The following is a 27093-nucleotide window of genomic DNA, read 5'->3' on the forward strand; positions in this document are numbered from 1 at the left end:
GAGAGCTAATTCTTATTTTGGATATCATGGATCTCTCGACCAGTTTAGACAAATCTTTGGTCAAGTTCCAGACCTATAAAATTTTCTTTAAAAAGATAATTTTGAAGAATTACTGATATATGAATTTTGTTCTTGTAAATATTGATCTGATATTCTTTGTTTAATCATTGGTAACTTGGGTTATTCATTAAATAGCCAAAGGTAAAGGTATCCAGTAACATTTTGGTAGTAGTAGTCTAAGTGCTTGAATCCTTTGTAATATAAAAAAAAAAGGTATAAAAGAGTAGTATTATTGGAATAAATAGGATTTAGAAATCCAATGATTGAAAAATTAATTTTACATTGCAGGGACAATTTACATCGCTCCGCATGACAAGCATAGTTGCAAGATTTACAGTTAACTCCAAGTAGTTCTTTAATAAATTTATTATGGAATTTTTCAAGCTGATTTAATGTATTTTTTAGAAGTAATTCATTTCCCCATATTTCACTGCAGTAAAGCATAATTGGAGAAACCAAAGAGTCAAAAAGTTTCTCTAAAAGTCTACTTGGGTTGTTTAATCCCATAACTTTCTTAATTTTGAAATAGGCTTTTTAAGCTTTGTCAATCAAAATATCTATTGCTAAATTGGAATTTCCAATATATTTAATGGTTAAACCCAAATATGTATAATGCATTACAGTTTCAAGAGGTAAATTGTTATAAGTAAATGAATTTTCATGTGTTTTACCATTAGAATTGAAGATAATAACTTTAGATTTGTCTGCATTGACCTCAAGTTTCCATGATTTACAATAAGAGTGCAATTTATCTAAACAATGTTGTAATTCAGTCTGACTTCCTGACAATAAAACAATGTCAGCAGCATATAAGAGAATGTTGAATGGGGATTTTTCTATGACCACTGGATCTGTCTCTGGATGGTCAATTTGTTTTGTTAAAGAGTAATCAAGGGAACCAAGGTTATAGCGGTAATCAAAAGAATGTAATCTAGGGACAAAGACCAGACATGGAAAACAGACATAAACAAAGAATGTAAAGTAACTAAAATCATACATACAAAGTAACAAAAGTAAATGAGCAACTCAGACTCCACTAAAAACTGGGAGCATTGACCAGGCGCACCAGTAGGGTAAGCTTCCTCTGCTTTTCTAGAAACACCCCCCGAGTTGCTCATAAAAAATCAAGTCCGGGGTAGACAAACGAGGAAAGGTAAACAATGACCTGTTCAATAAATGGATACATCATAATGATCCACAAGTTCATGATGACGACCATATAACTTCTGTAGTGATGACTTCAATCTTGTAGCAACATAACCCTGTTCCAGAAGCCTATTTGTTAGAGTTCTAGTGCGATACAAAAAGTCTGCATAGTTTCGGCAAGCTCTGGCATAACGTATGAGTTATGATATGAACACTCCATACGCAGGAGCTGAAGGGATGTTGCCACAGATGAAAGGAAAGTTTACAATTATGAATGAAAAGTCATCACGTTTGTCGTAAAGTTTGGTCAATACTTTTCCCTTACCAGCGATTTCTAATTGTAGGTCAAGATATGAGGCTGACTTCACAGTGTCTGTAGTATCCTTTATCTCAAGTTCTTTTGGGTAGATGCGATGTATCAAATCCCCGAAATTGGGATTGTTTAAAGATAATACGTCATCTATATAGCGGAAACTGAGATTGAAGGATATAGTCAAACAATATTCTTTCTTTCTGATCAAATCAGCTATAAAGTCAGCCTCATAAGAGTGAAGAAATAGGTCAGCAAGTAAAGGAGCACAATTTGTTCCCATTGGAATGCTGACCGTTTGTTGAAAAACACGTCCACCACACTAGACAAATATGTTGTCGATTAAAAATTCCAGCATTTTGTAAACATCTTCCTCTGTATATTTGGAAGATGATTTGGAATTCTTTCTTACAAAGTATGAGGAATCTCTACCAAGAACTATACATTTGTATCTAGGTGTACCATCTTTTTTGTTGTCAGCAAACTGTGGCATTTTATGTTCTGTCTGCAAAACCTGAATACCACATATATCCTTCTTACCAGGAATCTTGATAGCAAGAATTTCTGCACATAAAATAAACAAGTAATGTGACAAAGGATCTCCTTGACTACATCCACGTCCAATATGAAAAAAATCTGAAAGATTTCCACCCTGAATAACAGTAGATTTTATATTTTAGTAAAACACTTAAACCCTTTTAATAATAGATTCAACAAAATTAAACAACTTCAAAACACGATGTAAAAATTCCATTGAAATCGAATTGAAAGCTTTTTCAAAATCAATTAATAATAATAAACCTGAATATTTTCCCCGATATAACGTCTGCTAATGAAGCCTGTCTGATCAAAGTCAATCAATTATGTCTAAAACTTTCTTAAATCTGTTTGCAATAACTGCAGAGCCAATCTTATATACGGTATTAGGCAATGAAATGGGACGCCAGTTTTTCAGAAAATGATGAGGTTTATTCCTTTTTGGTAGGCAAGTAATGATTCCTTGTTTCTGAGTAACAGAAAGTTCACCTATATCATAACCATAGTTTAAAGATTCCACTACATAGTGTTGAAGATCTTTCCAAAAAAAATTGAAAAATTCTGCTGAAAATCCATCTGATCCAGGTGTTTTATTGTTTTTCATTCTTTTTCCATACAACACCTGCTTCATGGATGGTAATTTTACCCTCTAGATTGTTTTGTTCATCACCAGTTTAAGTGCTATATTGTGTTTGATATATATTTTTTTTTAAATCATTCAAGTTACAACCAGTATAAGAATCTTTGATATAAGTTTCCCCTTGCCACGAACAAATGGATGAAACTCTAAATCTAGAACTACCATAGAATGGTCAGACCTATAGCTAGGTTCAACAGAACAGTTTTTCAAATAAATTAATGTATTCTCTGAGAGAAGAAAGAAGTCTAGTCTAGCCTGTTTGAAAGGTGTTCTTTTTCGCCAAGTGTACCTTCGTAGACTTGGAAAAAGTTACCTAAAAGGATCAAATAGACTTCTCTCTTCTATGAACTCGAGAACCCTATTTCTAGCATTAGGATTGTTAATATGTAAATAATTATAATAATCTAAATAAAGGTTGAGAACAAGATTAAAGTCACCACAGATAACAAAATTTTCATTACCAAAGTCATCTATTACAGAAAAAATCATATAAAAATCAGAGGAGTCAGTATTTGGCCCATATATACATACCAGAGTCATTTTTTTGTTTTTGAACTACAATATCTAGGATTAAATAGTTTCCACTTACATCTCTCTTTTCCTTTAAAACACTAAATTAAAAATTTTTGTTGAAAAAAATTGCTACTCCTCTGGAGTTCGAATTCAGTGAGGAAAAGTAGCATTCATAGCCCCACATAGATCGAACATTACTTTCAATTTCAGATGAAAAGTGTGTGTCTTGAAGACAATAAATATGACAGTGTTTTGATTTCAACATGTAAAAAACATCTCTCTTTGCAGTGTCTCTCAATCCCTGACAATTAACAGACATAATTTTTAAAGAACCCATGTTAGATATTTCATTCTAACAAAAACATGCAATATGATTAATTTTGTAATAAAATAAAAGAAGCATTGATACAAATAATTCATATAAGTGTAATGAATTCCAAGCCAGTACACATGCACTAACATATGTACATATATAAAACAGGACAATTTTTTTTCAATTATATATAAAAAAGGAGGGACAAGACTTTAAAACTATTTTGAAGGGATTCAATATGGCAGTGATACATGTATATCATTTCTTTACATGTATAGTTTATAAATTTTCAGTTTTCGCGAACTTTTCTTATATTACTGTTGAATTATTATATGTATATTTATACTTTTTTCGTAGAATAAGTATAAATAATTTTTATATTTTTATGTATCAAATTGTATCAAACAGATAAGAAAAAATAAATTACACTTTCAAAAAATGCATAAATGTGTAAATTTAGGACTAAATGTACATACATAAGTTTATTTTATCTCCTTTGACATAATCTCAGTTGAATGTCATCAAACAGTCCAAACTTCAACTGAAGCCCATCTTCTGTTCTACCATAAATTCCGCAATTATAGTACCAAACTGATTTAAACCATTCAATTTCATCAAGTTTTTTAATAAGTTCCAAATTCTTCCTAGTGTCATCATCAACAAATCTTACATTGTTAAGTTCTTTCTTACCCTCATCACACTTCTTTTGGCATCACTATTAAAAAGTTTTACTCTAACAGGTTTTGGTCCTGGTTTTTCTGATGGATTATGATGTATTGTCACTACATCTCTGTCCTGAAGCTCCACTTTTAAATCCTTCTTGACAGTTTCTATTAAGTCAGCTCTCAAATTCTGTTTTTTTCTTTCTAGGAAAATTCATCACTTTAATGTTGTTTTTTCTTGAATATTGTTCATTAAAATTGCTGGTAATAATTGCATCTCTCACAAGCTAAGCATTCTCATGCAATTCACGTTTGGTCTTATTGCTGGAATTTTTCAGTTGTTCAACTTGTCTCTTCAAGTCATCATTCTCTACAGCCAAAGCATCTGTATGCTCTTGCATTTCAGTTTTCAACTGAGTTACTTTTGCATGCAGTTTCTTATCCATAGATGACTCAAATTGTTGGAGAAGTTTCCTCACAATTGCAGTCACCATTATCTCCATATCATTGGTCGTAACAAAATCTTTTGTAGCTCTATCAAGGTCTTCTCTCTTTGTTTAACTCTGAAGATTTAACTTAATTTTGTCAATATTCTTTTGCAGGTTAATCATTCCTGTTAAGTCCATACTTTGATCTGATTCACTTGACAATTCAGAATGGTTTCACTTCTGTGATTTTGCCTGATGTTTATTACTACCACTAACAACACTGTTTGAGTCTTTCTTTGCTGCAAGCAATGTCTTAACAGTGTTTCCCTGTTTTGGTCTCTGTGTAGTTTTATTTCCACTTTGTGAAGAATTACCTCCAGGCATCTCTCTAAATGTCAGGTAGAAAACTGATCACTAAAAAATCTATACTTCAACTGAAGATAAATCCCAAACAAGAAAATTTGCAAAATCATAATTCATTTATAGATCCATGAATTCCTCAAACTTCTATATATCCATAATCTACATCAAATTCTCTCTCGTATGGTATAAATTTCATACAAAGCACTTCAAGAATACAGCTTAAATTTGCAAACAACTGAGGAGCTGATCTTTAGGCTGTCAACACCTCGGCGGCCATATTTAATCTAAAATTTTCCAAAAATCTTCATAAATTACCTTGTCAGCGCAACTCCTCGAAAACTATGGTACCAAATTTAAGGAAACTTGGTATGTAGCAAAAACATCATTTGTAGTTGGGCAGATTACCAGGAAATTTTGATCCCCTAATTTTTGTAGGAGTAATGCCCCTTTGAACTTAGAAATTTGCCAAAAATCCTCATAGCTTACTTCGTCAGCACAACTGCTCTGGTCTCACTAACCACTTTTAACGTTTCCATTACTTTACATGTTAAAAAAGTAATTTTCAAAGTTTCACTATGAATTCCCAGGACAAATGACATCTTAAAGTTGCATACTATTGCGAAGCTTGGAAAATAAGGCTTCCAAAATTATTATGCTAATGGTACGATGATTGTAGAAATTCACACACTCAGACAAAAAAACTATAATTTATTCTTAACTTTGTCTGTAGCCAATAATTGGGCAAGGAGCTGCTCCAGCTAGATTCATGGTCAGTAAAGATTGATCACCTTGTATATTTTGTCCCTTTATGAGCATCCTGAAATATGTGAATAAGGCAGGAAGTAATCTATGAGTAAATTCATGGTTGTATATTATATCTTAATACAATTCTTGCATACCTATAATTGTTCTGTAGTGCAAATATATGAATAACTTTATGATTGTATTGCAATTATAGTTAAGTAAAACTGAATGTATTCACATATCACAACTATATTTCACGGATTTTGTATTGGCTTCCGATCATCAGCTGCCTAGTAAGTAAATAGTGAAAGTATTAATTAGTTTTGTAACAACATGTATTATATAGAAGATGCATATTTAAAAGATGGTATATACAGTTGATGATTTTATCTTTAGCAGATATAAAGTGCTATGAAGTAATATTTATAATATGACTACTTATCCATCTAAGAATCATGCAAAATGTGTATAAGGTGTGAAGAAAAAAACATAGAGATTTCATTGCATTATTGAAGAATTTATACCTCATGATCTCATGAAATTACTGTCAAAATGTTTGTAAAGTTTGCCTTTTTAAGATATTGATAGATCAAATTTAGTTGAAATGCACTATAGAAAATTGGCGGGGAAATTTTCTCAAACTTTTTCCTTATATAAGCAGTCAAAAAATTAAGTTACAAGTGCTTCAGGCTAAATTTTAATAATTTTGTTTTCTAGATGTATTTAAATTATGTTAGAGGCAAAAAAGACCAAATTGAGAAAAACTGCTTTTAAATATAGTGTTTTAATTTCTATGTACAGTCCCTATGAGAAAATCTATGTTAATACCAAAAAATTCCATCCTTAACATTTGACAATAATTACATAACTATATCACTTTCAAATGAGCCTATTCAACGGTTTAGTTAACTTATTAGAAGCTTATACAATTGAGTATAAGCATTGTTTATTGGTTAAGTTTTCCCCTAGGGTAGATACATTTAGTTGCTGTGGTCATTCAGGTTGCCATTGGTGATCTGCTTATTTGGTTCCCCGATTAGGCTGAGCCTTGGTATACCTTCTAATGTTACACAAACAACCCACAGGTTAATAGTTTTGAGTTTGCTGCTTACTAGTTAAGACACGTTTTTCTCCATCACAGAATTTTGCTTTTGAAAAATATATTATTTTCCATCTTTTGGACTGTACACTTCATTCGTAAGTTTAATATTTCCCATTTCATCTTCAAGTGAGTTTTTTAATGGTTTTATGTAACTTAAGACAAGGTTTTTGTGCATTCTACAAAGGTTCGACCATTCGAAATAATTTATAAATTGACTTTAGGTTTCTACAATGCTGAATTGTTTATTATATATCTAATTTCCATCGAAATGCCTGAAATAGTGGATGCAGATTCCATCCTTATGCTACTTGACACTAGTGGTTTTTCAAATTTAGGGAATGCAAGCCATTCTAGCAAGTTTTTCAAAGGGACATAACCCACCAACACATAACAACCTGGTTGGCTGTCTCATTGGGGAAAGGGAAAACAGTAAACGTAGGGGTCAGACAGTCTCAGTCTTAAACTTTTTTCACTTCGGTAAGTACCAGGATGATTCAAAATAAGTTATTTAAAAGTATCCAAGTACTTACTGCAGCTCTATTAAATACACTGAATATTTGAATTTGAAGCCTACTTCTGTCCATTGCTCCAATTTGACAGTAAGCCAGTCTGTTGAATGACAAATTTGTAGAATGTTACTCCCCTTTTCTTAAAATCTGAAATAACGCCTAAGTCAGGAATATGAAAAGTTCTATTAGATATGAACAATCCTGACAACTGGAAAATTCCACAATTACATGAAAAACTGCAAAATATCAGAATTCAAGTTCCCTAAAACTTTCCAAAATCTGTTCTGAAACAGTTTCACATCGAGAACACTTAAGAAGTTTCAGTCAATTCAGAAGATGATCATTGGAAAACAACAGATCTATGGCCAAAGAAATCCATATTTTGATCTAGCCCACTGGTACCAGAATCGAAATACATAAAAAGTGGCAATCAAGCCGCTGCAAGTACAACATGAAGAAGTTACCTTTGCTACTAGTAACAGTATGTCGACTCAGGAGTTAGATCGGATGCTTTCTTCAATGTGAATATCATACCACTACACTTGCAAAGAATTATTGTTGAGGGTAAGGATGTCAAGGCATCTCTTTTAATTCCAAATCTTGAAACGCCCAAAAATCATGCTATATTAGCAAATGGAATTCAATTGAATATCTCAAATAAGCCTGCATGATCCGAGATTAAATAGATCTCTTAGTATTCAGGAGTTCATCTTGGCTTTTGGCAAACTCAAGAGAGTCATTTGTCATACTTTTCCAGAGATAAGAGAAGAATTAGATGCCTATGAAGATGATGTAATTCAAATCCATAGTTTTTATGGGCTAAAATTTAATGAAAATCATCAAATTTTCTTACTAAGGCTGCTGCTTTGTAAACAGAGGGGAAGGTCAAAGTTGACTGGAGTTTTTTGTGATAGGGATGTGTTCAATCTAATGGCAGTGAATATGTACAAATTGTGCCGTCTAGTAGATTATTCAACACAGTTCTGTCCTCTTCAATCAGCAACTAATCAAGGTGAAGAATTCAGGAGAAATTACAATAATTCTATGGATAGGCAAAGTCAGTCTAGAATTTTCCACAATGGCCAGGCTTCCACTTACAAAGACTCAGAAATTTTAGGTATAAATGATATGGTTGACAATGTAGAATGTCATTTGTAAAAGTTGATGATGCTATCAAGACTATTTCAAAATTAGGCATGGGCAGCAAAATGTGTAAATTTGATATAAGTGATTGGTGCATTGGTGAAGCAACAAGTGCATGAAAGACACAAATTGAGGACCATTTGATAAAAACATTAGGCAGATGGAAATCTTATATTTAAAACAGGTACATAAGATATGACAAATCATCTTATAAATTTGCCCAGCAAAAGATGATAAACATACATGTAAGGTAATAGAATGACATGTACCAGTATGCAGATTTGTATATAAACCTTATTTAACCTTTGACATTAATATATTTGATCACAATTTATTTCTTTTTCATTGTGTGATGAATTTGTATTTGCTCTTGTTTTATGTTGTTTTCATGTGTATGGAATAACTTTTGTTTATTATTTCACTTCCCATATTGTGAATTTAGTGTAATAATATTACTTGTATTCTATCAGGTTTTTCTGAAAGATTTTGCTATTACATTTATAAAGCCAACATGGTCCCTTTTTATTTTCGCTAATTTAATTCCTTGGTGGTTGCTCACCAGCTTTGAATCTGAAGTTTGGATCCTTCTGCAACTGACCACTAGTAAATTTCTCCTGTTCCAAGCAATTAAATACTTACTGAATTTCTCTCCACATCAAAACATCCCCATTTTTCTGTAGATGGAGCATCGCTTCATCCCCTAAATTTTGATTTACTTGGTAAATAAATGTGTAAAACTTACACTTATTTTTCGTAAGCAGCAGATTCAACTCTGATACCTAGTTTAAATCAAATATACAGATTTCTCTTGTTCAATATCAGTTTCTTGGTATAGTATAGGATTCATTTGATAAGACAAAGGGTTACATACACGTATAACAAACAAACACTTTGGATATAAACAGTTATAGTAACAAACCTAAATAAAAAGAACACATTATTTAAATAGCATTTACATGGTCACATGAAAAAAAAATTGGCTGCTAATTTGTGGCAATTTTACTAGTTGCTCGGATTCCAATGATTTTTGGATTTATAAGTTGAATGGTCATGATAAAAATTTGTTCTGGGTGACCATTTTCAAAATGGCTGCCATTTTCCCCCTAATTTGTATATTTTAATTTCAACGATATTTGGTTTTTATTTTGGGACTGAATTTTTAACTGCTGGGAAGCAATATATGTGTGTGTGTGTGTGTGTGTATGTGGTTCCATACCACAAATTGAATGTTTTGGTGGATGTAAAAATTTACCTATTAGAAATCAAAGAGTGGTTACAAATAAGTATTTTCTTTGATTAATTATAAATGATTAATTTCGTATGTCTAATTGAAAGTTTTAAAGTTCTTTACCTCTTTCATTTTGGTCAGTCTAAAACTGTAGACATATTAGTTTTCATGGTTGCTAATTTCACGGATTCTATCAATTTAACATATCTGCAGGTATCAATTTTCTTGTATTCAAAATATGATAAGCCTTATGTAATGTCAAAAATCAATTTTGAGGCTACTTTTTTTTGTACTTTTCTGTTCACCATAAAAATAGCAAAAGTTAGTGCACCACGAAAATTAATTCTTTTACATTATTTAATCACAATTACAATCCCAATTCAGTTTGAATGTTTGTCTATATTTTTTCCAACTGTTAAGACCTATGTGGCCTTATCAATCTGCACACTGGAAAGCATTTTATTCATACATGATACACTGTCTTGTTTCAGTTAATCTTACAACTGTTACTGAAGGAAAGTATAAATGTGGTTCTAGTGTTAAACTTCGATGTGAACCAGCTGCATGCTGTACTGGAACAATAACATGGAAAAAAGATACAACTCAGACAATAATGACTGGTGGAAACCCAACTCCAGTAGGAAAGTACACCCAAACAATTGTTGCAGGTAGCCATTTTGATTTCACTATTGAAGATATCGCCTCAACAGACTTCAGAAGTTCCTATTTGTGTATTTTTGGGGGAACTCCTTCAAATGATGTCACTTTGAATGTGGATGATTATTACTGTAAGTATTTCCATAAGTCTGATAATACAAGGTGATTCAATAATATATGCAGGGTATACTGAATTGGCTAGATAAATTTGATAAATTACTGAATTCTCAATATATATTTGTAGGTCTACTCCCTTCTTTAGAGCTAAATGGTATGTAGTTATCAGATGGTCTGGAAGTTTTGTCTGCCTGTCAGGCTTCAAAAGACAACTTTTTTTTTCACTGTTGGTACCAGTTAGTACCATCTATATATGGACTTGCATGTTTTATATAAGTAAAAAGTAGAGAAAAGTAAATGTTGAATGTATATTTGCATTTTTTTTTCTCCCATTTATTAAACAAAATATTTAAAGAAATTTTAGGTCTTTTACAAAAAGTTGTTACTGAGTAACAGATGAATTTTGCACATGGAATCCCTGTATTCATTTCAATAATGCATAATAACATTCCATATATCATAAAAACAAATGAGGCTAATGAAAGGTCAGGTCAAAAATTAGTTTGCATTATGAGCTGTCAATGCCTCACAAAAGAGGTCAGACAACTTTTCAATTATCTGATTCTTTATGATATACAAAATGTACCACACAATCCATTATTCCATCCATCCATCTATCCATTCATTTATCCATCACTCACACTTTACATAAAATCTCAATAATGTTTACACTAATTTCCCTGAAACATGCTTGCAAAGTGGGGGATATATATTTTGTCAATCTGTCTGTATTTCCTTTTGTTATACAGGTGGGACACATCTATTACTCCTCCTACACCACTGAATTGAATGTAATGAAACTTTCATAGATTATCTTTATTACATCTTCCCATGGTGCACCATTATTTTAGATTTTGTCCTAATCAAATTCTGGGTTTCAGATATCAAAACATGTTTTATTAAAAAAAGAAGAATGTTTGTTATTCTTCCAATTTTGATTATTCTTTTTATTATGTTCTTTATTTAATTCTGGTAAATTTCAGTTGCTGAAATGATCATCATTATAAGGCCTTCAAAAGTCTTCAGGAATCAAAGTTGCCAAATGACTCCTTGTGAGAGTCTGCCCTTGAAGGATGAAAAATGATGGGTTTTTTTTTGTTTTTGTTTTTGTTTTTTTTTTTTGGACAGTTTTCAGCATATATTTTGAAAACTATAATAGATAGAAAGAAACTTTCAATTGCTGACATGATCCTTATGATAAATCCTTGAGTCTTCTTGAGTAAAAATTATTGGACAACTCCTTGTTAAATTTACTGCCCTTGAAAGACAAACTTTAACCAGGTGAGCAATTCAGGCTCCTGGGAGCCTCTTGTTTAATCATAAGGGAAGGTTTTCACACGTCAATACATTGGCTTATTCATTTGTTAATATGGGGACTAGGCAGGACCGATCTCTTATTCATTCTACCACTGTATGGAATTGAATGAAACTCTCACAGAATCTTTATTACAAGTTGCCATTGTGCACCTCCTATTTTATACTTTGATCAAATCAATTTTTGGGTTTCACGTAGCAAAACATAGACTTTGTCATTTGTGGAAGGACCCACCTTTTATCCTTAACTCCTCTTCTAATCTTATCTATTACTACTCTTGTACCACTGAATGGAATTGAATGAAACTTAACAGAATCTTTATTACATCTTGCCATTGGGCAACTCTTATTTTAGATTTTAATCTGAATAAATTTCCAAGTTTCACATAGCAAATAAGGGTAACAACAAAATTACTGAACACTAATCTGATTCATAATCAAGTCAAGTCCAAAATAAATCTGGCAACATAGATATTACACCACTGGAGCAGCTGGTACCGCAATGGTCCAGATTTGGTACACACACTTCTAACGAAATGGTGGGTTAAATCTAGGTTTTACAGCACGCTAAACTTCCCTCTTCAAACATGAACTGCCCCGTGCAGGCCTGGGTGTTAAAAGAATAGGCCGGCAGCAGCGCTAAGCTTGTCGTATAAGGCGACTAAATAGTACTCAGAAACCTAGCCGGGGGCTAGGCGCTCTGCCCACAGAGCAACTGGGATGTGTGCCCCAGGTGGTGGAATGGGGTACCCCTGGCATGTTACATGCTGGGGTTGTCAGGCTATAATACGGAAAACCTGACCGCAAACCATAGTGGTGCCCCGTGTTGGGAAAGATGCCACGTTCCTCGCACGTTAAAGAACCCTGCTGTGGTATTTGATAGGAGTAGGAACCTTCGCGCTCCGCCACAGGAGGCTAAATTGCCCGACCTTACCCATCCCCCTTTTTCCAGTGGCAATCTAAATTTGTCGACCCTATTATCCTTGTGACCCATCCTTTTTTTTTCATTTCATGTTCATTTTATCATCCATTACATGTTCATTGTCTGAATATAGCTGAAATATTGCTGCTCGGACGTTAAACCCCAACAAACAAACAAACAAACAATCAAACATGAACTTAGTCATTTGTATTTAGTATAGTTTCGCTTTTTACCTTTTGACCTTAAAGACGCTCTTTCGTGGAAACTCAAGTCACCTAATTGCAATTCTGTTTCCTGATTGGTCAAATACTGGTAAATTAGTGGTATTTGAAAAAGCTGTATAGAAAATTTGACATGACATGTCATGTGTTATTTTCTTGAAAGAAATGTAGGAACTTAGAAGTAAATGGAACAAAATGATACTGCACAGGCTATCTTTTTTTAAAGATAGTACTTGTTTAAAGTGAGGACAAGAGGGGACCCATCCCTTATCCTTTACTCTTCCTATACCACTGAATGGAATTAAATGAAGACTTCACAGAATCTTTATTATATGTTTTCATTGTGCACCTTCCTATTTTAGATTTTGATCAAATTCAAAAGGGTGTTTCGAAGGTGCATGTTATCAAATGGGTGAGTGGGGAATCAAGTTACTGAGCATTGCTCATAGGTTTTTAGTTATACACTCACACCATCCCCCCATGCCCTCCCTGCATGCAAAGTTATGAGGGTATATAGGAATCACCCAGTTTGTCTGTGTGTCTGTCTGTCCGTCAGTCTATCCATCTGTCTACATTTTTTATAAGCACAACTCCTCCTAAACCTCTTAAGGGATTTTAATGTAGTTTTTAACATTAAAAGTGTTAAAATATATATAAACGAACTTTAGAAGACATGTTTACAAAATTCTTTACTGGTTTAACAATTTTTCCCTATACCCAAATAATGTTTTGCAAAAGTATTCATTCTTGCAGTATGTTAAGAACTGAAAATTGCTTGAAAAGTAGAAAAGGCCATTTTAATTATTTCTAGTGAAAAAAAATGATATCTATTTTTCTAATATTTCTTGTTTGACCAGTTTTCTGAAATCAAAAGGTCTAAAATGTGTAACCTGAAGTTACTGTACCAAACTAATTATTTTCTATTTTTCACTTTCCTGTCTGAATTTTACATTTTTATCACATCATTAAGAGGTTAAAACTTCCCCTTCAGACTTAGGATAAAGTTTTGAAAGATTTGATACTGTTTGTTTAAAGAAAGGAGTGATTGAGTCTGAATTCCATTCCATACCAGCAAAGAATTGATACCATCTTATCCAGAATTAAAAAGAAAGTCTCCTTAACGGAGTCATTCATGATTTTAGTTTATCAATGACAATTTTGATATTATGATGTTCTAATGTCAAATATGCATTAAAATTGTACAGATAAGAAAAATACCAGACTTTGATTTTGGGTACGGGAATTTCGGGTTACACATTTTAGAAAACAGAAAATATCATAAAAATAATTTTTCCAAAAACATTAAGAGATCATTAATTCTAGCCTAACCATTTTGTCATTTTGTAAATGTGTACTAATTTTTGGCTGGAAATACCAAGTGATAATTAAGAAAGTGGGAAAACAGTTTTTGTGTAAGGGAAAAGTTGATACAGGTAAGGGTATGGGTTACTCACTTTAAGCCATACCTATATGTAAAAATTTATGCCTACTTTTAAGATATGTCATAACGTATTCACAGATGGTGCAAACAAAAATAAGTTCAAAGCGTTACCAAAATGGCTACATGCAATCATTTTGAAAGGTAACAACTTTTGTTCGTAATCTAAAATACCAGGTTAATTTTTTTATTAATAACCTGTCATAATTATGACCAGTTCATCAGATTAATTTCACACCTGGGTGCACATGCTTGACATGTTTATTATCTAAGGGTTTCGATCAGTGCATAGAATTAAATTCAGGTTAAATATAAACTAACTAAACAATACCATTGAAGTTACTTCACTGAAATAACACTCAACTTGGGTCACCACTAACGTGCAGGTAACTTTATACTGACAACAAAAGATGCATGTCCTGGCTACCCTCCACTTTTCTGACATTTTGAATTATCTATGATTTTTTCGTTGATTTGAGTAAAAAAATGACAGTTTAATTTATACTCCACATCGACTTACAGGTCTAGTAGAAAAATATTGTAATCCAAATTAAGGGTTTTACTTGTTAAAACCATGTAAGTGCAACTCCTCCTGAACCACTCTAGGGTATTATATGTTAATTTGTAGATGTGCATGAAGGAATATGATTTTTGTTGAATGACCTCAAATGGAGATTTTCCAACAAGCTTTTACATTTAAGTCCATTTGAAGCGAGAAGGTACTCCCCTCTTTCACTATATTTGGTACTGTGAGGAAATGAAAATGGCAGCAAAGTCAGGGTCTATGAGATTGGGACATAGGAGCGGCCTCACAAAACTTTTCAAGAGATTGGAGGATGGAATTAGAAGTAAAGACTATGACAGTGATAAACTTTCTACCATATTGGACTTAATTTGTAATAAACAATGATTCTTATTAGACTTGTACTCTCAAACTGTTAGTGAATTGTCAACAGATGAAAAGATAGATTGAGATTACAGACATACAATGTAGATGAGTTTTCTGTAAATTAGAAACAAATATGCAAGATCTGCAAATTGCTTTACCCTTTTACCCTTTGTAACATATCTGAACCTAATTTAGAAAGTTCCTTCAGCCTGCTAGTTATATGTATTGACGAATAGAAATCACATGGAATCAAGAATCTCTCAAGTCATATACATTCCAGTATCAAGTTTCAGTAATCACTTCCACAAATTACAAAAATTGGAGCTGATGGTAACATTCTCAATTGGCAAAAGTTTTGGTAGTACATGTACTTTGAGACCATGGTTCATAATAATGCTTCATTAACAAATGCACAGAAATTCAATTCAAGTCCCAACTCCAAGTGGGACTACTGATGCACTGACAATAGTATCAGGATTTTCCCTAACTGACATGAACTAACATGGGAAGCAAATTCAACAATGATGGAGACTATGAAATAGATGTATTATCTTGAATTCCTAAAGCCACAGGAGCCTATCCTATCCTACCCTACTGGTGCACCTGGTCCATGCTCCCAGTTTTTAGTGGAGTCCGAGTTGCTCATTTGTTTTTGTTACTTTGTATGTATGATTTTAATTACTATATGTTCTTTGTTGTGTATGTCTGTTTTCCATGTCTGGTCTTTGTCCCTGGATTACATTCTTTTGATTACCGCTATAACCTTGGTTCCCTTGATTACTCTCCCTAACATCTGAAGGTCATCCAATATCAGCAACCATACCAAAATCAGGATCTTTAAAAGCAATGTACTTCAAGTCCTTCTCTGTGGTGCTGCATCTTGGAAAACTACATCAGATTTTGTTATGACTTAAAAGTGGAGTAGTATAATGTTTTTGACATGTCTGTCAGTCCGTCCATCAGTCCATCTTCAGTTTTCCTGACTCTTTTTTAAACTCTTGCAGATATGGACATGATTTTTGATATATAAGTTCACCATGATAAGTTACAGGTCTAGAATAACTTTCGTTCCACTCTGATGATTTTTACCGAAAACACGGGCCTTCAACTTAGCAAAGTTCACAGAAATAACCATTTTCTGGACTTTTTTAAATGCTTGCAAATATTGACATGATTTTTAGTATATAAATTCACCATGGTAATTTACAAGGCAAGATTGTAGTTGGCTCCGCTTCGATAATTTTGACTGAAATTATGGGCCTTGAACTTAGCTAAATTCACAGAAATAACAGTTTTTAGGACTTTTTTTTCCATAAGGTTGCAGGTTATGACATGATTTTTGGTATATAAGATCACCATGATAAGTTACAGGTCAAGTGTAGCTTTTGTACGGAACAAAAGGTACCGTTACAATATTTACTTTGGATTAATTAAATTCAAAGAAATCACAGTCTGGAGTTTGAAATACCATTCTGAGTAACAGAATTTAGGTGGAAGATAAAGGTCTAAAGCCTGCAAAAAAAACACTTTAGTTCCTTTTTTATCATGGTTCTTCTACATGCATTTCTCTTGTCAGCAAATTAACTTGAGTATCCAACATGGAAACGCGTGGGGTATGTGAGCACGCTCACTAAGGTTCTTTAATTGGAAGTCAATTAGCATCATGCACATTGAGTGCTTTTCAAAACATCACAAGGTGTGTACTGTAGAGAAACAGTCAAATCATACTACATTGAATTTCATTGATGGAACAGTTGGAAGCTTTCATAGCAAACAGATCGCCCAAATTCAAGGAATTTAAACAGTTGCTCATCACTGGAATGATAACCCTGCCGATCTGTTGTCTCAAGGAATTTCTTAGGAGTATTAAGCTATAGGAAAATGATTCAAATCTGATAACTAATGAATTGCATTTGTCACCTGTATGTGCTGTAGAGAACACAGTCATGAAGTTAATCAATGATCACATGCAGGAAAATGAAGTTTAAGTCAAACAGAGCAAGTACAAAGCATGGAATATAGTAAAGGTTTCAGGATACGTGCAGAGGTTCTTGTCAAATTGCAGAAAACTGTACCTAGAAGTTAAAAAACTTCAATGATGGCTTTGATTGAAGCAGTACAACACCCAAGAGTATGGTGACATTCTCAATTGTCATTGAAGTCAAGAAGTAGTCTTGTATGTCAGTTCCATTTTATATTTAGAAAAAAACATTTTGATTCATTGTGGATGTTGAATACACAGTGCGCCAATTTCACAAGATGCAAAGTTTCTCTACGTACTAACAGTAAAACATTGACCAACTGAATTACTGATAAATGATGTTTACATTGAAAACTTACAGTTAGGAGCAGGAGCAACTGTAATTTATTTAAGACAAAATTATTGGACTCCATCAATAAAGACAGGAAGTATGATGCGTAATTTAAAAATGCTTTAAGTGATGAAAAGTCTCAGGACATAATGCCCGGTGTCATCCTGTCTGTCCGGATCCACCACTTTTACCAAAAGATAGACTGTATTAAAGTAAACAATTTACTGTGTTAGGTGTGGACTTAGTGGTGCACTTCATGTAAAGTAAACAATAAAGAAGAGTCTATGTTTGCTTTTAACATGTGTTAGTACTCATACTATTCATCTAGAAATTGTACATGATATGTCTGAAGCTTCCTTTTTGTTCGCCCTCTGCACATTGCACATTTCTGGGAATGAAAACTATCCCACAAATAATGATATCTGACAACAATGCAACTTTAATTAACCGTAAAACCTGTTATAAATCCTGGTTTAACCCACCATTTCCATCAAAATGCCTATACCAAGTCAGGACCAGTGCAGATTTTCGTCACATATTTTTTGTTCCCGGCCTCTTGCGAAATCAGCTTTCCTTCTGGCCTTCAGTCCATCCAAAATTGGTTTCTGGAGCATAACTTTTGAATGCCTTCATAGAATTTCACCAAATTTTGACAGTTGAAAGTTTGTGAGGTAAGGAAGACACCTATTGACTTTTGGGGTCAGTAGATTGAAGGTCAATGTCACACAGACTTAACAAAATTGAATTTTTGAGCCAAAAAATTGCTTTCTGGAGCCTAACCTTTGAACGCTTTCATGAAGTTTCACCAAACTTAGACAGTTGAAGGCTTTTTGGTTGAGGAAGACACCGTAAATTTGGGGATCAGTATGTCAATGGTCAAGATCACACCGATTTAATGAAATAAAATTTTGGGACCAAAAAATGGTTTCAGGGGCATAACTATTGAATGCCTTCATGGAATTTCACCAAACGTGGGCAGTTAGAGGCTCATGAGGTAGGAAAAACACCAATTGATTTTAAGGTCAATGGTAAAGGTTACACCAACTCAACAAAATAGAATTTTGGAGGTGAAAATTGGTTTTGGGGGGCATAGATTTTGAATGCCTTCATACATTTCATCAATCTTACATAGTTGAAGGCTCGTGAGAAAGAAAGAAACTTATCTATTTTTGGATCAGAAGGTCAAGGTCACACATACTTGACACCAATTTGTTTTTGATCAGTAGATTAAGATCTCACATACTTGATTAAATAGTCTTTTAGATATTCCTGGGCATACCAGATGTATAGAATTTTATGGAATCCCACCATTTTGATGCACTAGGAGATATTTACATGTTAATTGAAAAGAGGGAATATTAAGCCAATCTACTTTCACTTCTTTCATGGGTCATAATAAGAGAGAAAACCATCCTTAAAGTTCAAGGTCAAAGGTTCAACATCATCTAAATCTACTTTGATTACTCTTTTCACAATAATGTTCCATGAAATTTTTCTTTGTTGTGAGATGGGGACCTGGAGCACATCTCTTCTTCAGTTACTATTAATCACAGGAAATTGATCTATTATACTGGTATATAAGTTTCCTTTAGGGGTGTTCAATTGATGGATTTTTTTTTGTAATCACATATGACCTGTATGTCTTGTTTGCCAAAAAAAAACAACTTGAATTTACCTTATATTGTTGTGGAAAGCGGGTGTATCACCACTGAGCTGTTGCTCACAGATCTCATTTTTCTTTTTGGATTGTTTACATTTTACATTGAAAATTTGGACAGTAAGATTTAAACCTAAAAGTGGGTGTGGTTGTAATAAACTCCATTTACACTGCATCTACATTGTAATACATTGTACATTCTTATATAAAAATTGCACATCAGTTATTCATGTGCATGAACCCATTCTTTCAACAGGCTGCAGTGAGCAGTTTACTCGCAAAAATGACAAATATGATAGAGCACAATAAAGTTGTAGTTCTCTCTTGGAAATTAATATTAACCTAAATTATAAGGGTGCAAACATTATTTTGGAAGTTATCACATTTGTTTTATATTATGTCCAAATTTTTGTAAACTTGCTAACTAAGATTTTTACATGTTTTATTTTTGTGGTTTCTGTTTTTGTTTGTTTGTTTGTTCTGTACAGTGAGCTTTCAAACTTGTTTTTAATTTTCAACTGAACACTGAATACTAAAAAAATTGTATTATTGTGATATTTTTATTGGAGAATAATTGCCACTGACATACACATGATAAATTCACAATAATTAAAACTTGCAACACTTTATGGATCTTTTGACATCATAAATGCAAGATTTCTCTCAAAATTGAATATAATAAAATCATCTTTTTGATTAAATTTACTAATTATATACAGCAATAATTAATAATTATATGATTATGAATATACAATACATATTGCCAGTGATCTGGCCTTATTGTAAAAAAGAAATGGATTTATTGAAACACAATTCTATTTGTAGGTCCACCATGTTGGGATTGTGGTGGGAAATGCTTCGGATTCTCGTTGATTGGAGTCATCATTGTTGTTATAATAGGACTAGCAATATCCAAGGCCACAGGTAATCATTTTTTTTTATTTCATGAATGCTTATAGTAAAAACTTACAACTGAGAGTGCCTCCTCCAAATGCATCTTTTTACTCTGCGTTTTGGAGACATGTTCAGATATATTTTCAGGAAAATTGAAACAAAATGTAGATATGTGTATCAAATTATTATATTTGAAAAATCCCTTGCACACATATGCATTGGAGGGATTTATTCCTCTTACAACACAGGTAGGTTTGTGTTTTATGATACAGATATATTTTGACCTGCTAGCAGAAACAAAAAAAAATGTGAATACAATTCTAACAGAGTCATTCCTTAGGCAGGAATGATTTGGCCAACTTGGTCTAACAATAAATCGCAAAACTTTGTTTTGGCTACTTAATAAGAAACAGTACAATAACAATATGTCGCCCTGACATTCGTCTGGGGCGACATAATAATAAGAAGAAGAAATACAGTAAAAACAATAAGTCACCACCACTTCGTGGTCGGCGACTTAATAAGTCCCAAAACTTCGTTTTGGCAACTTAATACTAAAGAGGTTTTTCAATCTTCATCTTTGTCAGTTATAATCAAAGAGATAAAATTTATTAATTCTGTGTAGAACAGCATCATATAATATTTTGACCATGCAACTACAAAAAAAATTTTCAGGCTAACAAATCAATTCTAGTCTTGCCAGTGTTGTCATTTTAATAGAATTTGGAAGAAAATAGTGAATTTATTGTTATTATTAATCATTGCAATAATCATTGTATCATTGTATCATGATATTTGGAAATATGAAAGTCTGTCCATGCATGCTCGAAAAAATAAAATAAAAATGGTTATAGTTATTTTTCTATTAATTCTGACTGGTTTTTATTAGCTCACCTGGCTATTGTGAGCTATTGCCATCACTTGGCATCTGTCGTCATTAACAATTTTTCAAAACTCTTCTCCTCTGAAATTACTCGACCAATTAGAACCAAACTTAATATGAATGTTCCCTGGGGTATCCTGCATAGAACTGATGTGGGGATTTTTGATCTGTCAAATAACATGGCCGCCATTACTAAAAATAGAACATAGGGGTCAGACAGTAGTTTTTCACATACATGTATATCTCCTAAACCGTTAGGTTTAGCTGAATTTTGATGGGGTAAAAGTGTTCAGCATGATAAGATCTATCTCTGGTCAAATTTTGGTTTTAATCCATTAAACCATGTTGTAGTAATTGCCCTTTTTCAATGTTTTTGCTATTTTTAATGTTATTTCTTTCATTCAAAAATCTTTTTCTCTGACACTACTTGACTAATTGAAACCAAACTTGGTATGAATGTTCCTTGGGGTATCCTCCATAGAACTGGGGTGAGGATTTTTGATCTGTCGAAAAACATGGCCACTGTTACTAAAAATAGAACATAGGGGTCAGACAATAGTTTTTCACATATATCTCCAAAATGGTTAGGTTTACCCCAAATTCTGACATGGGTAAAAGTGTTCAGCATGATGAAATCTATCTGCGGTCAAATTTTCATTTTAATCTATTAAGCCATGTTGGAGTTATTGCCCTTTGTCAACGTTTTGTGCTATTTTTTATGTTATTTCTTTCCAAAATCTTCTCTTCTGACACTACTTTACCAATTGAAACAAAACTTGGTATGAATGTTCCTTGGGGTATCCTGCATAGAACTGATGTGGGGATTTTTTGATCCTTCAAAAAACATGGCCACAGTTACTAAAAATAGAACGTAAGGGTCAGACAGTAGTTTTTTGCATATATCTACATAACTCTTAGGTTTAGCCAAATTCTTTCAAATAAAAATAATCCTTATTTTTAGGACTACAAAAGACTTCAGCCATTAAAGTTGTCAGACGACTCCTTATAAGAGTTATTGCCCTTGAAAGGAGAAAAATTACGGGGTTTTTTTTTACAGTTTTCAGCCAATATCTAGAAAACTATGATAGATAGAAAGAAATTTTCCATTGCTGAAATGATCTTTATGATAAGTCCTACCAAAATCTTCTTGAGTCAAAATTGTTGGACAACCTCTTGTTAAATTTATTGCCCTTGAAAGACTGAATTCAACCAAGTTAGCGGTTCAGGCTCCTGGGTGCGTCTTGTTTCTTGTTTAATTCAGAAGTTTGTTTCCATTTATTTCAAGTAGTATTGGAATGTTTTTCACTGTTTTTGCATAACAAGGGATCAAAGGAATCTTTAAAACCATTTTCTGGAAGAACGTATTTTTTATTTTTTTTCCATATGGCAAATTTACTCTATCATTAATTGTTTTCGAGACCTTGAGGTACAATGAGATCCATGAAAGCAACCAGAAAGCAGAACTTCTTTTGTAAATTGAATTTCAAAGTATTGTACAATGTTGTTTCCAAAAAAGTTGTTTTGTCCCTAATGAACTGCAAGTCCCTATGTTAAGTGTGTCAAAAATTGATATTGTGTCCACACTTGCCCTAAGTGAACAGAGTTTAACTGACTCTTATTATGCTGCACTTGGTGGAGCCTTTATGGTATCAAGGAAGTTGGAAAATACATAGTACAGATTTGAGGGCCATTACTCTGCCAAAAGTTGTTATTAAATTCTTGAAAAGAACTCTAATTGTCAGAATTATGCGACAAAAAAGATACAAGACTTTGAATAAAAGTTTGAACAATTAAAAATTAGTTAAGAATGTACAACTAGATGGGTCAAACTTAGCAACTGATTTTTTTTGTATAAAAAACTATCCACACACAGATGACAATTCTTTTGCTTCAATGATGATTAATTTTTTTTTGCCATCATTGACTCAGCACTTTTATACTTTGTCTTGTATTTCAGCATGTATGTGTTAAACAGTTTTACCATGTTATTCCATGATTGTTGTAATCAGAATTTACACATGGCATTTTCATTTCCAGTATTAATATATCTACTGATATTTGCAGTAATCGCAAATATCTTATATATATTTATTGACATGATAAGCTTAGTTTTAATTTCTTTTATTAATTTTGCTTTTAATAGGTAATAAAATGGAACATACATATATTTGTTATTTTTCAGATAAATTAAGTGAGAAATTACTTAAAATCACTTCAATATCAGGTGTAGTGGGTTTGGTAGTGGATGCCATTTCTACAGTGCTAATTGGTGGATTAAGCTGTTTATGTGAAGGTAAGTGTTCTGTTTCTAATTATAAAAAAAGCCCAAAGCATTTGTAAATTGTTTTTGAGCTCTTTTTTATTTGTCCTGTACAAATTCTACACACTAAGTACAGAGTGCTTATTGGTTTTGTACCATTTCTTATCTTTCATTTGTTTTTACACTGACTATGACTGTGTAACTCAGTTTTCATTGAGATGCTTGAAGAGATCTAAATGATGTTATGCCTCCCCTTACTTTGGTGGGGAGACATGTTGTTTTCCTCTCTCCCTCAGTTTGTCTGTCACACTTTTTTTATAAGTGCAGCTTCCATTCATGGCGACTTTTGAAAATCCCCATGGGGGTTTTTAGGGGGGACATTTTTGTGTCATATTTTACAAAATGTATGGGTTCTACTGTAATAATGTATGAATGAGACAACCACTCTAGTATTAAAGGACTTTTTTTCAGTTGAACATCATGTGCTTGCAATGTAATGAAGCTTGGAAGGAATTCCTCCAAAGCTTATTGAAATTCTGAAGTTGATGTTCTTAAAAACAAAAAAATAAGAAAACATTTACATATTATGCGTTTCTATTTTGAAATACAGTGTGCACATCTTCCAAATAACAAAGGGCTAAAAGGGACAACTTTGATTGTGGTCAAATTCTTATTCTGTGTCAAATGTCTAATCACAATAAAAATTCAAGGCTTTATTAACCTGAAATTGTGTTTCCATACTTGCCCCAACTGTTCAGGGTATGACCTCGGCAGTTGTGTCTAGCTGTGCAAAGCATATTATTTTTCATGATACTAAACACTTTTTGGTGATTGTACAAAACATATTTTTAAACTGAATTTGCAACATGACCAAAAAGGATTGTTTAGGTATTTTCTACCTTTATTATATGGTCTATTTGCATGAAAATTAATAAAGCGATTATTTCTAATTCTATGGCAAGCCAAAGTGGACAAAAATTAATATTTTGTAATATTAAAAATTCATTTTCTAAAATTACAAATTCCTGATTTAGTAATATTACAAAATATCACATATTTAGTAATATTAGAAAATGACTTTGTAACATTAAAAAATCACTTTGCATTTGTTGTTTTCAATTATGTCTTTTTAATGTTAGAAAATCATTTTGTAATATTTAAAAATGTGACTGATTTTGCAATATTGCTCATTTTCTAATATTAGAAAATCAATTTCTGATATAAAAAAATGTTTTTTAATATTAGAAATTCTTTTGAATTTTTAATATTAAAAAAGGGTTTTATGATATTAAAAATTAAATTTGTAATATTAGAAAATTAATTTGTGATATTAGAAAACGAAATTTGTAATACACCGTATTGAAAAATTTTTTTTTTTTTAATATTAGAAAACACTTATTTTGTAATATTAGAAAACATACTTTTGTGATATTACAAAATCATTTTTTAATATCAGAAAATATTATTTAATATTCGAATTCATTTTGTAATATTAAGAATTCCTGATTTAGTAATTATGTAACAAAATATCACACATTTAGTAATATTACAAATTGAATTTGGTAATATTAGAAAATGAATTTGAAAACAATTTATTTTGATATTAGAAAACTCATTTTTGTCCACTTTGGCTTGCCATATAATTCTTTATTTTATCACACTGACAAAAGAATACAGGTACCAATTATGTCCTGGGGACGTTTTGTAGTTGTCTAAATGGGCATTGTCCTTTTGCGCCAATTGGATAAAAAATTGTAGTAAAATTGCGCCAAAACATTTTTTTCTGTGTAGTCCTTTTCCACAAGAAAAAGACTACCTTTTGCACCAAATACAAGTAAGGAAATGAAATTTTAAAAAAGGTAAATATCTAAAGTAAAACTATCATAAAATAAAGAAAATGAGTTAGAAATGAATAAATTAAAAATAAGAAACATAACAAAAATACAGTCTTGGCTTTTCTAAGGAGTACAAGGATTATGGTGGTGAAATTGGTAAATGGCTGATACATTTCTTCGGCTTAGTCTTTCTTGTACTAGATGTCAGTGATAGCTTTGCAGAGGATCTTGTTCCATACATGCCAAGTAACAATGCAGTTGAAAAGTTTTCCAACTAAAGTATGCCTTGACAACATATATTGACAACAGTGCTATGTTTTCCCTACAACATGGGGAAAGGTTCCATTAACTGCTCGCCATACAAACAACGGTCCTGAAGCGTTTCATGTCCATTATAACGAGCAATTCTACAATTCACATCCATTGATGTTTGTTCGTAAAATACAAGCAACAACATATGTGAAGCTGAGAAGTACTAGTGCTCCAGCCATTCAAACGAGAAAAATTACTGAGAAGGAAACTTTTTCTCATTGTTGTCCGGAGAACTCAATAGGCAACAATTTGTGCATACTCTTAGTTACAAATTTCAGCCATTGATGAAGTAAAAATTGATATTAAAAGTGTTTGTGATATAATCAGAACGATTAGTGCTTAAGGAACAGTGTATATAGTTTTACCTTTTATCCTCATTAATATTTTGGTGCAAATTAGCTATGAAAATCGAAAAAATAAACTGGCGCAAAAGGCCTCCTTTTTGGATAAAAATGCCGTCTAAATTCTGACATATATAAATTGAATGTTACATGTCAAAATCTGTATCGCATACCGTATCAACCCTTGACCTATATTATCTCTCGGGCCACTGCCCTGAAGGTTGATATAGGTCAAGGGTTGATATGGTATGTGATACAGATTTTGACATATCATATGCATTATATCATATACTTTAAATACACTAGAATGTGTATGGAGTAGGGATGTGATACAGGTCTGGAAGTGTGATTTGGGTTGACCGATATAATGTAAACTATATAAGGTTTACATGGTCACTTATAATGTATAAACAAAAAAAACTGTATTTTAATCTTTAAAGTATGTTTAAAACATTGAGCTTTTTTCAAAGATGACCCAGTTGGTGTTGACTTTTGGATGCTTATTATTGTCTTCATGATGTAGAAAGGCAGTATCTGACTCTGATTACCGGTATGGTTTACAAATACTGTTTAACTTATGCTTTCTATATTTTTATTTTCAGAAGGCATTGGTTATACTTGCATATTTATTGGATTTGGTATAACCCTCCCAGTGGTTTTAGTGGTGGTTCTTATATTTTACTGTATCTCTACAAAGGGTGAGTTGAGCATTATTAAAGAAATCTTTTTTAGGTGTAAACTAAGCTATTCAGTTCCTGCATGGATCTATACATTTATTAAATGGAGTCTAAATGGCTGATTCTGGTTCTTATTCTCTGTGTGGATCAGAGATTGTGACTGATGGCCAATTCAATCATTATTTGTAGTTTTAACTTGACAGGTGACACAATTTTCTTTTCATTAAAATAAAATCAATAAAAAGTAATTGCAACTGGCAATGGCAATGGCATCTGTAGACATTTTTGTGTTTGGAAAATTACTTGAGTATAAAAGTTGATTGATGTCTCATCATTATTCCAAAATATTCAATACCATTATGGTCAGATTTGGGTTGCCCTAGAGGATCAAGCATTTTCATAATGTTTGAAGTATAACTTGACTATAATTAAATCTGTCTTTTTGAAATTGTACAACAAGGTGTAATACAGTCCTTGAACTGATCCGCGCATAGATTTGATGGATCGATGACCGTTGAATGATTGGTCGCTGAGGGATTGATGACCATTGACCGATCTGATCGCAGTTTTGTTATATAAAATGACGTAAGATCTGTTTTGAATAAAAGAAATGTAAAATAAAAGTATTAATTGATGTTTAAATATATTACATTATATAAATATGTG

At 32.5% G+C, this 27093-nt stretch overlaps 1 protein-coding gene across 6 annotated transcripts in view; it reads left to right on the forward strand.

Moving 5' to 3' along the window:
• Nucleotides 1-27093, forward strand: part of LOC148616450 (uncharacterized) — a 66861-nt gene that overhangs the window by 20043 nt on the left and 19725 nt on the right. For all 6 annotated transcript variants that reach the window (XM_088583504.1, XM_088583502.1, XM_088583503.1 and 3 more), the window contains exons 3-6: nucleotides 10190-10486; nucleotides 20051-20149; nucleotides 23185-23295; nucleotides 26353-26448. In XM_088583504.1, coding sequence (XP_088439630.1) covers nucleotides 10190-10486; nucleotides 20051-20149; nucleotides 23185-23295; nucleotides 26353-26448 — 603 coding nt within the window. The remainder of the gene's footprint in view (nucleotides 1-10189; nucleotides 10487-20050; nucleotides 20150-23184; nucleotides 23296-26352; nucleotides 26449-27093) is intronic.

This window comes from Perna viridis, chromosome 5, assembly GCF_037379345.1.
Source record: "Perna viridis isolate PV_CMFRI_1.1 ecotype Kerala chromosome 5, ASM3737934v1, whole genome shotgun sequence".
NCBI lineage: Eukaryota > Metazoa > Mollusca > Bivalvia > Mytilida > Mytilidae > Perna > Perna viridis.